At 48.0% G+C, this 17,489-nt stretch overlaps 1 protein-coding gene across 1 annotated transcript; it reads right to left on the bottom strand.

Moving 5' to 3' along the window:
* Positions 1-2,950: 2,950 nt before the first annotated feature.
* Positions 2,951-15,011, bottom strand: CAPN15 (calpain 15). Its single transcript, XM_053471791.1, has 12 exons — positions 14,939-15,011; positions 7,140-8,295; positions 6,436-6,644; positions 5,869-6,052; positions 5,459-5,682; positions 5,227-5,352; positions 4,991-5,143; positions 4,492-4,653; positions 4,157-4,380; positions 3,724-3,896; positions 3,435-3,613; positions 2,951-3,344 (listed from the first exon to the last, which is right to left on the bottom strand). Exons 2-12 carry the CDS (start codon positions 8,280-8,282, stop codon positions 3,167-3,169), a joined length of 2,955 nt encoding a protein of 984 aa, XP_053327766.1. The 5' UTR covers positions 8,283-8,295; positions 14,939-15,011; the 3' UTR covers positions 2,951-3,166.
* Positions 15,012-17,489: the final 2,478 nt, after the last annotated feature.

Here is a 17,489-nt window from a genome sequence, read left to right as displayed (position 1 = left end):
AAGTATATATATATATATATATATATATATATATATATAATATAATATAATATATATATACTCCAGTAAAGGAGATGCAGCACAAATACTTACATGATTAAATGTCCTTTAAATTAATTATGGATAAATGGCACCCTCACCCGATACAGAAAGTTGAAACAAGAATTGTAAGGGTTAATTCTATAAAAGAATACAACGCTCCTAAGACAGCACTGGTTCCAGTCTGGTGATGCTCTTAACCCCTTAAGGACAATGGGTTATCAAACCCATTAAAAACAAAAACGGGCTTTGTCATGAAGGGGTCAAACTGGAAAACCTAAAGAGTGGAGGATTCTGGGTGATGACTTTTCCGTCGATGTATGGATCGAGACATGCTAAGCAATGGGTTTGTTACTCCCCATTATATAAAATAAATGCACATATGTATATAAATTGTAAAGAAGTTAAAAGGCAAAACAATGGCAATTAGGGAAAATATGGGAACATTTTCTTTGAGGATGGTGCCCCCTGGCTGCAGAACCCAAAATGACACTGAACGCTAAAAACACTCGTATAGCAGCTTCTTAAGATGTAAACACTACCCATTTACAGACTGGGGGTCTCCAAAAATCCTCCCGGACAATTTTCTTAAGGACCCTGTAAAGCCCGACCCTGCCGTGACGTTTTGGGTAACGGTAACGTCGATCCCCGTCTCTGTACACGGCGAGCCGGGGACTGACAGCTATAGACACGGACACAGCACAAAACAGAACCAGTGTATTTCATGAATGTTAAGGAGTGCAGGGAGGAAACGGTTAACCCCAGACGTGAATAACCAGCTTTTCTTTCCCTGAGACCAGAAGCGTGACGGAAAACACAACCCCCCCCCTTACCCCAAACATAAAAAAGGGCTGCTATATCACAGAAACAGCAAGCTGCCAGGGAGAAGCCCTAACCCCAGGGTGACGCGGGGTCCACAGATACCCCCTACATCTTCATAGGTACATTTCAGAAAGAATCAACAAGACGACGACACATTCCGAGGGGTCCTCGGCCAGAGAAGCAAGACATCTCGGGGTAGTTAACCCCCCCATGCCAAAACTACTAAAGGGGGTAAGCAGTCCATGAGCAGCGCTAAATAGATTACCGAAGCATCTTCCTAACAACCCCCTTCCCTGTTCTGTAACGAACATATTATTATTATTATTATTAAGCTTGTCCATCTTTTTTTGTGCGCATGGAGGTAAACAGGCCAAGTCTTCCGGGGAGGAATAAAAAGTTGTTAAAAAGCTTATACAGTAACTAAGGATTTCTTTAGCGCTGCCAGCACATTCACCGGAAGATCTTAAGACGGAACGGACATCTCCCAAAATGTTACGTTTCAGCTCACAAAACCTATTACGGTTTAGCAGATATCACCCCAAAACATTTTAAACAAAATATCTTAGCGCAATTTGGCTAAAAACTTATTAAAAGATCCGCGTCGTGTAAAAATGTAAAATGATCTCCCGAAATATTTATTTTTTGCTTGTGTCCTGGTGCCTCTCTGTGCCTGCAGACACCCTGAAAAAACATTTTATGTATTTAACAGAAAAACGTATAGATAATTCTAGGTGATTAAATCACACATTTACACGACAGGGTCCCGTTAATAAGCGTAACGAGGTGTGGATGATTGGCTGTAAAAAAAAAATTTGTATAATTTTACAGAAGATTCTTTCCAATGTTTCTTAAATGAATGCCCAAGTCCTCTGCTTACCTGGTGTTACCGCCTAGCATTGCAGCGATGTATATACCTTCCAAAAGTTTGGGGTCACTTAGAAAGTTCATTGGGTATGAAAGAAAAGCAGAATTCTGTCCATTAAAATGGATGAAATGCATGATAAATCCAGCGCAGACGGGGTTAATGTTGTAAATGGCTATTGTAGTTGGAAACGGCTGGTTTTTAATGGAATCTCTTCATAGGCGTACAGAAGCCCTTGATCACTCCCATCACTCCTATGTTCCAATGTCCCTTTATCACTCCCATCACTCCTGTGTTCCAATGGCACGTTGTGTTCGCTGATCCAAGTTTAAAAGGCTAATTGACCCTTTTGCAATTATGTCACAGCCAGAAATGAAAAAAGCTCTGTGACCCCAAACTATTGAACAGTTGTATAGAATAAAAACAAAAAATACAAACAAACAAAAAAAACCTTTTTTCAGTAAAATGATGACCTTTTCCTTAGCGACCGTAACCAGTTTCATGTCTTTCACAAAACATACGCTCCGTGATATAGCAGAATGTAAAAAGCAGGGATCGGCAGGTTTCTCTGGACTACAGCTCCCATAATGCACAGCCAGCAGCCACCTAATTCTTGCCCAAAGCAAAAAGGGGGGGGGGGTTAGGGAAATGCCTCAAGTCGTTATTGGTTTAGTTAAAATAAAAGCATGTTTCCCGACAGCCATGCTTCGCTTCCACGCGTACCCTGTTAGCAAAATCCATAGGCATATCAACATTTACACAATTCCTTAAAAATAAAGTTTAAAAAAAATTAAATTAAATTGATTTGGATATTCTGCGGAGACGGAGCAGTAACCTTTACAATCAAACTACGCGCTCCGGAGGTTTCTGGAGCTTCTATATCATTATTCTAACCTTAACGAGGTGGGGGGGGTACGTAACTCATAGAAAAATACGTTTATTATTATTTTTTAATGGCAATTATCTCGTTGCCGGGCCCAGAGGACGCCGTAATGTATCCGCTACCTTTAAATTAAAAAACGCAGGTCGGTCCGCATTCATCCTTTCGGGGGGGAAAATAAAAACTTCTCTTTGAGAAAGCTGTTGAGGCACTGCAAGAAGATAATAATAATAAAAATAGACCAGAATGGAGTGTCGCACGATTTTTTAAAAGAAAAAAAACAAAAAAATGACTAAATTGTCCCTTTTGATGACGGAGACCAAGAAGGGGTGGCTTTCACAGAAGTATTTTTAGAGTTTTTAATGTGGTTTTTCATAGCCAGTAGGACGCTCGGGTGGGAGCTTGGTGTAGACGGGACTTCGGGGGTCCCCGTCCACGCAGGAATAAAGTCCTGAGGAGATTTCAAGTGTAATCTTTTCGGGAAGAGTTAGTCTGTAAAGTGCTCCCAAAAGTACCTGGGCTCCGCCGTTGGCCGTCCAGGGGCTACGTCCCGGCACCAGGCGTCAGAGCGGACGGGGGCCATGGAGCCCAGACACCTCGGGGGACAGCGGGGGGCTGTGCGTAGCCTTATTGGGCACCCAGTCGTTAAGGAGAGCGTGGTTGGCCTTCCGGTGAGCCAGGCGGTGGGTGATTGAAAAGCCAGCATTGCCCTCCAGTTGAGACAAGATGACCAGCACCTGCCTGAAAACGGAAGTAAACCAGTAAAAACAGCATGACGTAAAAGAAAGGAGTGCAGGATGGGGGGGTTGTTGGGGGATCCATGGCGCTCACCTGTGCAGAGGCGGCACGCTGTCGCTGGTCTTCAGGCTGCCTCGGGTGGACACCACGTTAAAGCTGTCCGTGCAGTCGCACTGGATGTGCAGGAAAGATTTCGGGTGTCTGTTTTCCACGACGACTATGAGTCCTGCCCAGCCGTGAGTCAGGTAGTAGCAGGTCATTCCCTCACGACCCTGAAGGAGAGGGCAGAGGAGAAGTCAGCGCCCCGGAGAAACGTCTCCAAACCTCACGCCGGCTGAATAAAGAACGGGTGAGTGCGGCACTCCATCAGCGTGAGCGTTACCTCGTGTCGCTCTCCTTTGTCTTCAGTCAGCAAGATGATGGCGTCCGCTAGCGTCGTGGGCTGCGCTTCCACCTGCTCCACCATGACCAAGCGCGAGCTGTAGATGGCCAGGATGTATCCCATGGGATCGGAGACTGAGCGGCGATTGTTGCCGCTACCCGTGGGACTGGAAGCTGAAAAAACAAAGTTTCTCTTTACATAGATGTTTTAGACGGTCTTGGCTTTTTGTTTCTCGCTCTAAATGTGCCAACCGTTTTTTCCGTGGTGCCCGAGGCGCTCCCAGTACCGGGTTCCCCCCCTAACACGGGAAACATTTCCCACACAATGACGTTCAGTCTTGATCATATACTCCCTGCCTACGTCTTATTTACTTACAAGACCTGGGGCCACCTGCCCGCTTAATTCAAAAAGCGCAACTGAGGTATCTGCTCACCCTGAACAGTGGGCGCCACAACGGTCTGCCAGTGATTGAACGCGCAGCAGACGACGGCGTATTCTCCCGGCTCCAGCATCACGTCACATCCCACAAACTTCTTCACGGCCCTTTTGCTGTGGCCCATGAGCCGACCCAGCGTCACCTTCCCCCCGGCATCGTGAGACGCTCGGAACACCATAATGCAGAGATCTAGAAGGTGGCTGTCCACGGTGTCAGAACGCCTGCGGGAAAGGAAGACTTTGTCTAAATCCCCCCACCAACATTACCTTTTTTTAAAAAGTCACGGAAACGTTTTAGAGCCGTCGGAGCCCGTTATCTTTTTTGCTACCCACCTGCTGCCTTCCTGAAACAGCGAGAATTCAAGGGCTGTGCGCTCCACCACCGTGAGAGACGTTACCGTCACCGGTACAGACGCTTTGTTGGGGAAGGTGCCCTGGACTCGAACTTCGTGCCAGTCTGTATGGATCTTGCATATGTCCACGGAGTCAAAATACCTGGGGGGGGGAATAGAAAGGAGGAGGAAAGGGAGAGGAATACAGAGATAGAGACAAAGGGCGTGCAGGAGAAAAAGCGGTTTTGTAGTATGAAAGGGGATAAGTGGGGTGACAAGGAAGTTCAAACAGGAAATTGGATACATAAAACAGGAAACAGTTGCAGAGGAAAGAGAGATGGGGGAAAAAGGAAGAGGAAACAAGAAAAAAAAACAAAAACGTTAAAGTGTCACCGTTACAGAGATTAACAATCCGATTGCTAGGAAGAGCTCTTTCTCAATTAAAGATCAGACAGGACTCCCCTTGTATGGGGTATCCTGCGCTGCACCCCAATACTCACCGGATAAAGTCACTGTACTCCATCCAAAAGACCCCCTCGCTGCTCCCATGTGGCATCAGATCATGCTTTAACGGTGCTGGCCACAGAGGCCATTCATCCGACCAGCTCCCGTTCCAAGAGAAGCGACCCCAGGGATTCCGTAAACGGAGCAGACTGGAGAAAAAAATAAATAAAGTAACGCAAAGGCGTTGCACGCGAGACCGGCGATAAACCGTACACCCTCGTACATAACTTACCGGACGCCCTGCACATCCCGCACGTCCAGTATGGAGTAGGCATGCCGAGGTCTTAGTCCCATGCTCTCGTACGCCGCGTCATCCACCTTCATGTTTCCTCCTCCGCAGGACGCACCCATCAGGAACCTGGACGTAAGCACCAAAGAACATTACACATAAGTAAAGAGGCCACTTTTCTGCCTGCACACAGGTACGGAGCAGGTCAACCAATGCAAAAACTTATTTTCCTTACCCTGCCTCTTTCGAGCTTAACATTTTGGCCCAGATGAGGTCGGTGTCAACGGTCTCCTCTCGCGGGTTGGTGGAGCTGACCTGCAACATGAGGCTCTCGCAAGGGGCTCCCGTCAATGTGGCGAGACCCTCTATGGCTCGCCCAGCCTGCAGGGCAAAGTACGAGCCGTGAAGCTTTGCCAGGGCCTTCTCGATCAGAGCCACCCAGAGCTGCTTCCTTTGGGCCTGCGCAGGGAGACAAGTAAACGTGTTTAGCAAAGAAACAAGACACTTTTATTCACGTCACACCATGGAGTCTGGATGACGTAACTGATCCCTATACAAAAGAAATGATTCAATTTCACCTTTTTTGACCATATACTTTTACCAACATATTCAGTAAGAGAGGACATGCTCTTAAATTTCACCAACCTGGGAAAACAACAGATATCCAGCTTCATCACAAGGCAGCATATCATCCACCAGAACCGTGCTCCACGTCCCGTCCTTGCATAGCCGCACCTGGTACGCCCCCTCTGGGCAGATGGTCCTGGTTATCATCACCCTCTCCACCAGCTCCGGTCTCTCGGCCAGCACAGCCAAAGCACTCAGAAACCTAGGAGTGCGGGTACACATTATTGCTACAACATACGTATCCTTTACTCCTCCGCTCGCCATTCACAAGGACATCCAGTGTCCTGATTACATTCACAACAGGCTGTTTCTATTAAGAGGTCACCTCGATGACTGCCAGAACTTGTTGGGTCATCACCACTTCTACTCCATGTCCTTGGTTCTCTAACGTCTCCCATTCATACCCGTTTTCCCCCTTCCTCCAAAACTATTTATGTATTGTCCCAGTTCCTGTCACCCCCCGCTTATGTTTTTTATCTTCTACCTATCCACCTCTTACATTTTTCCCGCCAATTTTATGAAACGCTTGCCCGAAACCATAATTCTTCGGTCCACCCTTGAGCCCCTAAGTCCACATGTTCTTACCAGCAGTTTCCAAGAAGACCCTGAAGGATGTCGGAAGGACGCGGCGTTCGGAAAACCGTCCACTTCACCATGCGGTCTTTGAAGACGCTACAGTTTATCTCTTGTGGCCGAAGCCACTGCTTGACCCTCTGCTGAACGCTGTCCGACTCGGGGAATCCCACCGACCGAGGACCGGGAGGGAAGCTGTCATCCACAAAATTCATCCTGTTCTGGGATGGGGACAGGTAAGAGGACAACTGTCAGGAGAGGACGTATGATGGACGGAGAGGTGGGAGAGAAGGGTGAAAATGAGAGTATGAGGTTAGGTGCCGAGTGAAACGGGAGCATTCCGGTGTTGGGAGAGTTCTGCATTTGTAAGGAAAGAGGACATGTGCTCCAGATAGATCTGACACGCAAAGAAAGTGAGGCAATAAGATAAGTAGATGGCATTTATGATCAATCCAAACGAATATCCAAACGTAATGGTCTATGCCAGGGGTGTCCAACCTGCGACCCTCCAGCTGCTGCAGGACTACATCTCCCATACTCCTCAGCCAAGTCCCTTAGCTGAAAGAGCATTATGGGAGATGTAGTCCTGCAGCAGCTGGATGGCCGCAGGTTGGACAGACAAGAGAATAAAGCAGGTCTGGCCAGCAATGGAATTTATTTTTAATTTTTATATTTAATGGTTAAATTACCCTTTTTTTTTTTTATTTTGCACTCACCTCCTGACAGAAGCTCACGATGCTTTCCCACAGCTCCTTGGCCTCTACTTCATCAGTCTGTCTTCGCTGCTCCACTCTGACGCTCTCCCTGCGCCGCAGCATTCGGCCGCCACGCATGCGGTGCTGAGCCACGTAGAGCTGAGGTGTGTGGCAGGCTGCGCAGTGGGTTGACCCGCTGGCATTTAGCAGGGTGCAGGCTGGACATGCCCATTCCGTCCTGCGCGGAGCCGGTGTCGGGAGGGCCGATGTGCTGGAAGGTGTTGGCAGACCCTGTCCTCCGTTTTGCCCGGGTTCACTCTCGCTGCCACGCACTGCCCCGCAGACCCGACATCGGCTTGCACCGCCTAGGTTCCTCAGGGTGCATTTCCCACATGGCCAACTGGAGTCCGGACTTTGTGGCTCTACAGACGCCGGAGAAGGTTCAGAAGGGGTCAGCTCCTCCTCAAGGACACTCAGTCGCTTAGGAAGACGGCTTGGCGCAGTAGGGGTCGGGGAAAGTGGATTGTCAGGGGCCACCTCCCTCCTGCTTCTAGGAACAGGGACGTTATGGGGCCCAGGAGAAAGCGGCAGCGCTGGCAGAGGTCGGGGGGAATCAGGTTCACGGAGTGGTGGGGTGGCTTGTTCCTCGGAGCCCTGGAAGGCAGCAGGTGGTGGTAGGACTTCCGGAACCACCAAAGCCTCCGGTGGGATTTTGGGCAGGGACAATTTACGTGGTCCCCCACACGCTGAACAAGAGCTGGACACAGGTGTGTTATGGAGGGTACAGCGAGGACAACTCCACCCCCCAGATATTACGGAAGGGACAAGAGAGGCAGGAGCGTCTGTGGGTTCAGCGTCTCTAGTAGGGGATATCGGCTCCTCTCGCAGCGCTCGAGGAACACCATTAGGAACCGGAACAGGTGGCAAAAAGCCACAGACCTGGCAGCCAGTGGAGGGAGGCGAAGGGTTAGGAGAGGTGAAATTGGAAAAGGTGCAGCGGCTGCACGACCAGCGCTGCTCTGCAGAACTTAGTCGAAGGATGTGGTTGAGATCCGGCTGGTTTCGTGGAGCTTCACAGATCGAGCAGTGGCGCTGCCCGTGAGGATTCAAGAAGGTGCATCGGCAGCACGACCATTCCCCCCCACAGGAGGAGGCAGCATCCATGGGGACCGGAAGCCTAAAGACAAAAGAGGCGAAAGAAGACGTGAGGCTGGAACAAGAGAAGCCAGAGAGAAGGACAGCAGTAGCGAGGGAGACACAGGGACAATCGTACTCTTTTTTATAGGAAGCTTGGTGAATGAGGGAGAACTTAGTGAAATTGGGTATATTTAGTGGCTTTATTTGCAAAAGAACATAGCCAGAGTTGACTATTAATCTTACTGGGAACCACCCCCTTCCATTCATAAGTGAGAGCTGGGAGGGGGTGGCATCCGATCATAGGGAGGAACCAGTTGATATGTGGGTGGGGCACAATGTCCTGTCCCACATTGGGAGGTCAGAGGACCGCCCCAGAGGATCTGCAAGCAACGCTAAGCTTCAGCAAGGCTAGAAAAACTTTGCAGGCATCTTAATAATGCAGATATTATGGGCAAATCATCTGAGCAGCATTAAGTAAGCAGAACACAGACTGAATGATTCTTATCTGCTGTCAGATTCTAAGAGGGGAAAAAATAGGATTCTTTTTTTGCAGATTTCTTCACCCCCCCCCCCAGATTTGCCTTCTATCCGAAAACATCTTATCTCCTTCACACCCCAAACAGCTGGCGTCTCCCTCAAATGTTTATATCTCCCAATCTTTATCTATTAGCCCGCGATACTGGCTGTTATAGAGCAGGGGTGCTTAGAATATTTTGCAGTTCTGCAATAACATTATTAACATCAGATAGTTAGGGTAAACTTGAGACTGTCGTTACCTTGAGATCTTTGTTCTGGGCTGATCACTCTCTAATACATACCCTTTAGAAAAAAGCAGGTCATAAAGCCCCCCAAAAAAAGTTAGAGTGTAATCTACCTGCTACCCAGAAATGGTGGAGCCTTAAGAATGGCTGTAGGTGTTAATACAGCGAGAGCGCAGAATGACAAGGAGAGGAGAAAAATCAATAATGAATTCTGTGCTGTCTGATAAGAGACAGACGAGACAGGCCGGATACTCCTGTACTGAATACCTTTCGCGTCTATGTTTACACCCATGGCTAGCGTGACCGTGGCACATACCGAAAATAAATACAATGCATGAACCACACTTTTTTATTCCCATGACAGATCCAGTTTAGTGAAGGCGTCACAATTGTAGACTTTGAGACAAAGAGGACTTAAATATTCCCAGAGGCCACACGCCGGCCCGGCCCACGGCTCAGCCGATCATAACTTTCTACCGACGTAAGCAAACTCACGGCTCAATCTAATCAGATAGGATCATAGCAGCTTACACGGGGCACAGAGGGTTAATTCCCACCACAAGCCCAATACCCTCAGGGAGTTTCTCTTTGTTTACCTGCAGAAGCCGCCTTACCGGATAGACGGTAACATTAACAATCAGATACGCAAAATACATAAAATATACAAATACACTGCCGCTCAGAAGATTGGGGCCACTGAGCTGTTTTCATGGAAAACAAGGACATTTCTGGCTGTAACATAATTACAAAACGTGCCATTGGAACACAGGAGTGATGGGAGTGATAAAGGGCCATTGGAACACAGGAGTGATGGGAGTGATAAAGGGCCATTGGAGCACAGGAGTGATGGGAGTGATAAAGGGCCATTGGAGCACAGGAGTGATGGGAGTGATAAAGGGCCATTGGAGCACAGGAGTGATGGGAGTGATAAAGGGCCATTGGAACACAGGAGTGATGGGAATGATAAAGGACCTCTGTACGCCACAATAGCCATTTACAACATTAACCCCGTCTGCGCTGGATTTCTCACCCACTTCATGTTATTTTAATGGCCAAGGAAATTCCTAAGCGAGCCCAAACTTTTGAACGGTTTCAAAACCGTTCATCGCTTCCTTGTGTCTCCGGGGTAGTGTACGAGTCATTCAGTGGTAAATAAAATAATCTTAATATTATAATAAATATTAATATCATAAGACATATAATTATATATATATTAATAAAGAACGAGTAAGTTAAGTGGAAAGCTGCTACTTTATGTGTATTCGTTGAGCAAGAAGCTCTTTCTCAAGAGCAAAGCAAGACCGACGAGCGCAGACAGAGAGCATATAAAAAACACATATAACGACATACATCAAACACGCAAACAAAAGCATGCAGACGTCCCACTTTCCAGCTGACTGCAGAATTCTAGTACACTGACAGAGTATGAATCATGTTCATATTTTCTTGGTTTTTCTTCCTTGAATTAGGTTTCTTGTTAACGCCGCACATCGATGGCGAGGTAGATGAGGACAGCGGAGAGTATTCGGGATTGTGTAATACGCGGCTACATCGCTACTTACAACAAAACACACGGAGGCAGCTAAGCCGGGGTTAAAGTCATCATAAACGTAGCATGCCAACACACCCGAGTTTTGTTAGTGATCCCCTAACGGCAAAGGGAGCATCGCCCCCCAAAAATACATTCCAAGCAAGCCGGATGATTTTGGGATTATCGGGGAGAGGAGCCGGCATGGGTATCAGACACACACAGAAGCACTAAGCCCAAGCCGTCTTACCTGTGCGTCCGGTACATCGGGATGAAGGTGCCCTGCCATACTGCCCCCGGGGGCTCGCTCCTGTGCCAGCCCAGCAGGCTGAGCCCGGAGTACGCCGTGCCAACAATGCCATGGCTTGGGGTTCCCTCTGCGGCCAGAGAAGATGCCGAACTCCCCATGTGTGCCACCCACGTCCGATCTCACAACTTATCACGCAGGTAGAGCCCAGGCGGGCATGAGAAAACAGACAGGGTAACAGTGTTCGCAAAAGAGAGAGAGACCAAGAGAGAGAGACCGAGAGAGAGAGACCGAGAGAGAGAGACCGAGAGAGAGAGACCGAGAGAGAGAGACCAAGAGAGAGAGACCAAGAGAGAGAGACCAAGAGAGAGAGACCGAGAGAGAGAGACCGAGAGAGAGAGACCGAGAGAGAGAGACCGAGAGAGAGAGACCGAGAGAGAGAGACCGAGAGAGAGAGACCGAGAGAGAGAGACCGAGAGAGAGAGACCGAGAGAGAGAGACCGAGAGAGAGAGACCAAGAGAGAGAGACCAAGAGAGAGAGACCGAGAGAGAGACCGAGAGAGAGACAGAGAGAGAGACAGAGAGAGAGACAGAGAGAGAGACAGAGAGAGAGACAGAGAGAGAGACAGAGAGAGAGACAGAGAGAGAGACAGAGAGAGAGACAGAGAGAGAGACAGAGAGAGAGACAGAGAGAGAGACAGAGAGAGAGACCGAGATCACCGGAGAGATGGAAGGCGGATGAAGGACTGGAGACAGCTGTGGATAGGGAGGGACGCAGAGAGGAGTCACAGAAGGAAAGAAGACTTAAGCACAGAGAGGAAGCAGGGAGAGAAAGCTACGGGGTCAGCAGGGGGATCGTGAGGATGAAGAGAAAGGGAAAAAGGAGAGAGAAGAGGGCACACTGAATAAAGTATAACGCTCCTTCACAGAATCACGCTAACGTACAAGTAAAAACGAGTGATGTCATGAAGCCGGTTACTAATTTCCTGCGCTCCCAGGTGACACAGTGACACCGAAGTGGAGCAAACGCTTTTGTGGGTAATAGGAGGACACAACAATATAAACGTGTCGGGCCACATTCATATGTAATTACGTGACCGGGGAGAATGGAATTACACACGTGTAAAGCCCTATATAAATAGCTCGCCGTGATCGGCATCCAGCGGTGCATTGCCGAGAAGCCTAACCCGACGATTGGCCAATTAAACGGGCGTCACGATTATTGCGTGGACGCGGTATACCGCAAGACGGCTCCGTTCATAGCGAGTTTCTATCGCTTGTTCTCCCTTTAACCGTAACTGGAGGGAGCGGCGAGGCCGGCGCTGCCAATTCCTATCACACGTCTTCCAGGTGCGTGTAATACAGAGAGCGGAAATAAGAAGCAACTTGGCCTGTGGGTGACGGAATGGCACAGTGGATGTGGCACCCCGCCTGGGGCTTAAGAGAACATTATGTGCTTATATACATGGGGGGGGGGGGCGAATGCACATTTTAAGGAGCCGTCTATGGGACGTATAAATGAAGATCATCATTCAGCCGCAATAGCTAGTTGAGCGTTTTATATAGGTGGCTCTATAGGGTTTAGAAGTTCTTTATAGATTTACGGAGCGATCGGATATTGCGTGTGTGCCGTATTCACAGAAAGGTTAATGTCACCGGCAATTACCCGGCGGCTAATAACCGGGTGATAAACTTGCGTTATATACACCGAGGGCATTTCTATCCTCTGTTTAAACCCCAGAAAAAAAAGAGGAAAAAGGACCCCTCGTGGCCACCAACTCGCCCTCGATTAATATTAATATTATTTTCTTTTTTCCATTAACCCCGATTCGGGACGGTTTGCGGTCCGAGTGTACAGGATACACGGGCAGACTGGACGGCTGATCGGGTCTTATCTGCCAGCAAAGTCTTCGCTTCTATCTCACGGCTGCGGGGAGAGAGAGGAAAGACCCCGAAGGAATCCCCCCCCCCCCCCGGTTAAAACACGGCGACCGACCGGCAGATACATCCTGCTCTGGTGTTTCTACACTTCCGGTTTGTAAAACTCTTATCTCGAAATAGCAGCTTTGGGGTTCCAGGGTGTGCCTGTATCTTTAAATAGCACGTTAACCCTTTCACTGCCTGCCAGAAAGCAATAAAGGAGATTCCGGGTCAGCGAGATGCCGCGGCAGGCCAGCCGAGCTCGCCATAAGGAGCAGCCTATAACGGCACAACCGTATGGACGGCAAGCAATGGACAGCGTGGCCCCCTGTAAGAAACGGGGCCCTAAATGAATTCCAGGGGCAACAGGAATTAATCCTGCTTGGTGAAATTAACCCTTTAAGTGGCGGGAATATCCTTGTTTTAAGTTCCCGACGAACTGGAAAAATAACTTTCTATTCATCAAGAGAGAAATGCGTTTGTTGTCTTAACATCTTCCCGCTGGTTCAGTAACTTTCAATTCGCTGTGTCGGTATTCCCCAGCATGCACTTGTCTTACGCTCCCTGATTGGCTGGGCCATCCGATTTGAAATAGCGCCATCCTTATTATATAACCAGATTATCGCATTGCCTCACCTGACAGCGCGTTCCGGCACTAGATCAAAAGGCTACTTTCGCCCCCAAAAAAGGGTTTTTACCTCACCTTGGTTCAAAATCTTCTATTACCGATACATAAAAGCCAGCATACAGAGTGTTAAAATACAGACATAACAACCAGAAAAAAATAATCAATCCAAGGTATTTCAGGTGACAGACTTGGTATAAGTATCAGCACGCGCTATATATCATATATTATATATATACACACATATATACACACACACACACACACCTTTATCAAAAGCATATGGCATCGCAAGGGCACGAAAGCAGAATAAATGCCCATGGCACTGTAAGGGTTAAATCTCGGTGGCCCCACTACTTATCACCTATTCCCAAGATCCTTTTGGATCACTTCCTGGGCTACGATCGTCTACCCGGGGCTGGAGCTAGAAAGGGAACGGGGCGAGCGATTTCATTCACGCGTGAAACGAGGGGAAAGCCATACAGATACTTTGGATAACAAAGTTTGAAAACTGATATTATCACCATAGCAACCATGCATTTTTCCTGTCCATTGGTTGCCAAGATCACTTTTCAAACTTTGCACCCGAAACAATCTTTTAAGACCTGGGGTTTCTGCGATAATATAACGATCACCTGGTTGCCAGACGTAGCATCTAACGATAGCGATTCATGTTAATGTACGCAGCACTGCGCGCCTTATAACACCTCCCGGCGTGCACCCGGCCTACTTATCACAGCAGCCCTAGGTCAAAGTTCCAAATGTGGAGCAGTAACAATGGCAACCGGCAGAACATGCCTGCCGACCGTGCCACACCTAGAACTTCTCCTTCGAGTAACGCGTCCGGGGTTACTACTTACAGTTTTGGTTTGGCCGTTTGACGTGATCACCAAATAGCCTCTGGTGGGGCTATTGTGACGCAGCCAGGGGTATCCTCACCAGGGGGGTTCTGCAGCAGTCAGGGGGCTTTCTCCAGAAGGCACCTCTCTCTTGCCCAATCGGGCTGCAGCGGGACACAGGTGGGGGGGATTCTAACCCAATGGCACTGCCAGGGGTATTATCACCAGGGGTAATTCTGACCCAATGGACCTGCTGCACAGCCAGGGGACTCTTACCCAGCTGGCAGCCCTGAGAAGGGCTTTTGCCCCATGAGGCGACAGTGTCATAGGCAGGGGTGCTTAATGATGCACAGTTTAGGAGGTCTTTGGCACACAATGGGGGTCTCCGCTGTGCTAGGGAATGAGTTTAGAGAATGAAACTGAGAAGAAGCAGCAAAGGAGTCCCATAAAAGTGCAATGGGGCATATAAGAATACCACTGCAGGGGGTGACACTGGGGCAAAAAGGGGCAATAAAAGCCTAGAAAGTACAGGAGTCACCAGGTGTTCCCCCCCCCCCCGGAGTGCATGCAAGATGATGGGGGTCTGACATACACGGTGTGGGGAGGAGTCGGGGCAATTGGGGGAGGCTCAGATACAGAATGAAGGGGGAAGCCTTTAACCTCTTCGCTCCCAGTGTCACTGCACAGGACTGCTCCACCTCAGCTTAACGTACCCAACGTAAGAAACGGCGGCCAGAACACGTTAGTAACCCTTAATAATTACCGTAAGGACTGCCAGGACCGGTCCAGGCGCTGCCGGCTCCTCTTCCCCCCGGCTTCCTCCTCCTTGACTCTATTTCCGGGTCTCCGCTGCTCAGCAGCTCCACCCGCTGGAGCACTGACGCAAAAGCGCCGCTTCTTGAACTACATTTCCCGACAAGCCCCGCGACACGCACGTTCCTCCACAGCCTTGAATGTGAATTCACAAAGCACGCTGGGAGTTGCAGTTTATCCACCTTTCACGTCATTGCGGCACGTCCAACATTGGGGAGGGGCGATAACTGTTTCGTGGATTTTTTTTTGAGAAACTAATCTGAAGTAAAGTGAGGTCAGGGCAGTTTTGGGTGAATTAAGTAAAAATATCGGGCACCTCAAGATCCACCTCAATTTTGTGGGGTACATAAGTGTGTGGCCCCCCACAGCCTATGGGCCAACGTTTCACATGGCCAAAGAGCCTTTTCGTTGTGGGGAGTGGTTAGAGGCGTGGCTGAGGCGGGGCTCCATCAAGCCTTTTTATATGCTTATTATTGACATCTATGTATCAGAAGTGTTCATTTTTATTTGCACTAAATTTATAAACCCATTTTAGGGAGGAAAAGTAAGAAATGGTCACTAGTGATGTAACTGCCCCACCGCGGGTGTCTAGTTTAAGAGGGTCAGACCCAATTCTCGCTTCGGGGGAGGGATGGCACGCATTTTATTCATAGAGCGCCAGCAGATTCCGTAGCGCTGTTCTAAAAGTAATACATTTTAATAAAAAAAATACCTTTAATGTCCAATATAATATTAAAAAGTTACAATAAGATAATCAGAATCTGTAGCGCAAAAGAGGGGGGGGGCTAGTCTTATGAGCTTACAATCAATCCTACATTCAAGCATGTTCCGCAGAACATGCTGGGGAGGAATTAGGCATTTGACGTGTCTGTAGAACGCAGCTATTAAATGCCAGGATCAATCTTTGCACGACAATTTCATAAATGCCTTGATACAGTCAGTACCCCTTCGTTAACCATAAAGACTTGGGGGCCTATGTTTTACCCCCTCATCCCTCTGTCCCGGTTCTAGATATTGCCCCTTTGCAGGGTACCGGTTCCTGATATTGCCCCTTTGTAGGGTACTAGCAGATGCTGCAGTCGGCATGCCCAGTACTTCCCGAAGGATCCGGGTAAACTGAGTAGTTTGGGGTGAATCCATGGTTTATTCACTCAACCAGCACCAGACTAAGACCACCCAGGTTCGCCCTAGACCATACCACACACACACCAGATCTTACCCAACAGGGGCACGCGGCCGGAGCCCTTAATCCAGCCCGACCAGCCATTTAGGCAGCGGGGCCCCTGGGTATTTTAAGGTTTAAAGCTACAAATCCACAGGACACAATTTCAAAAAAAGACAACACAGTTTTTTTTTTCCAATCAAATTGCTTTTATTTCTCACCAGAAATTTCAGAAAATACGCAAAGAAAATGATCTCCAGAATAATCAACTAAGTTATCAATAAAGTCATCTTTTCACAGATAATCTACTTTCATGCGTCGTCAGCCAGCGAGGTTCCAGTCCCTTCATATAAGATCCGGTTCCGTTTTGGTTTTTTTGTGACGTTACCGCTCCCATTATTGTTGAACAATTAATAAAATAAACAAATTTTCAACATTTTTTTTTTAACAATCCAAATCATACATTTTTTTTTCTTCTGTATTCTAAAAATCTAACACTGATATTCTTATTAAAAGTAGAATAGAATCTTTAAAGGGTTTTTTTTTTTTCCGTCCACTGGCGATAGATTAACAGTCTTTTGTACTGAAGAGGATTCTTTGCCAGTTCTGGAGGAAAAGAAAATTATTCCTTTGGTAAATGCAGACGGCGAGACAGAAAACCTACAAGGAAAGAGACGGCCGCCCGGTGGAGGGAAAGAAGTGAAATTGGGTGTAAACCTTAAAAGTGCAGTAAATTCAATTTTCTTTTGCAGATTTTGCGGTGAAGAAGATCCGAAGTGGAATCAGTGGATCGGGGCATTCCTCGCTAATAAACCCAGCTACGAGAGCATGGAAGCCTACGGAACGGGCGTAAATGCCGGCATTGGTGAAGGGGGCCAGAGTCGGACCGTATAGAGCAGGGGTGTCCAACTTGCGGCCCTCCAGCTGCTGCAGGACTACATTTCCCAGTCTCCTCTGTCAACCCCTTAGCTGAAAAGCATTATGGGAGATGTAGTCCTGCAGCAGCTGGATGGCCGCAGGTTGGACACCCCTGGTATAGAGGCATAGAAATGGTGTAAAGTTAACAAATATATAATTTTCTACATATAAATTGGTTTTTTTCCCTTCACCTTTATTTGTGATCACAGGACCTGGGTCTGTGAGATTCCTTCCCAATAAGTACCAGACAAAATGTTAAGATTAAGCCAGGAGGGGTTCATCCGGTACAAGCTCCTTATAATAAATACCTAAAATTATCTTTTTTTTCTTTTTGCCTGATAAATTATAAAATCAGGAACAGGCTCAGCTATTAGTGAAAAGCCCGTTAGAACAGAATGAACCGTGAGCGGAAAAGGAAAAA

Source organism: Spea bombifrons, chromosome 7 (genome assembly GCF_027358695.1).
Source record: "Spea bombifrons isolate aSpeBom1 chromosome 7, aSpeBom1.2.pri, whole genome shotgun sequence".
Lineage (NCBI taxonomy): Eukaryota > Metazoa > Chordata > Amphibia > Anura > Pelobatidae > Spea > Spea bombifrons.
Note: the sequence above shows the minus strand (reverse complement) of the source record. Positions and strands in the feature narration are given on the sequence as shown.

Coding starts and splice junctions, on each gene's coding strand:
- CAPN15 (XM_053471791.1), bottom strand. CDS start 8,282: ATGGATGCTGCCTCCTCCTGTGGGGGGGAATGGTCGTGCTGCCGATGC. Junction 6,645..7,139: donor TCGTGAGCTTCTGTCAGGAG/GTGAGTGCAAAA, acceptor TCCCCATCCCAG/AACAGGATGAATTTTGTGGA. Junction 3,897..4,156: donor TGTGGCGCCCACTGTTCAGG/GTGAGCAGATAC, acceptor TTGTTTTTTCAG/CTTCCAGTCCCACGGGTAGC.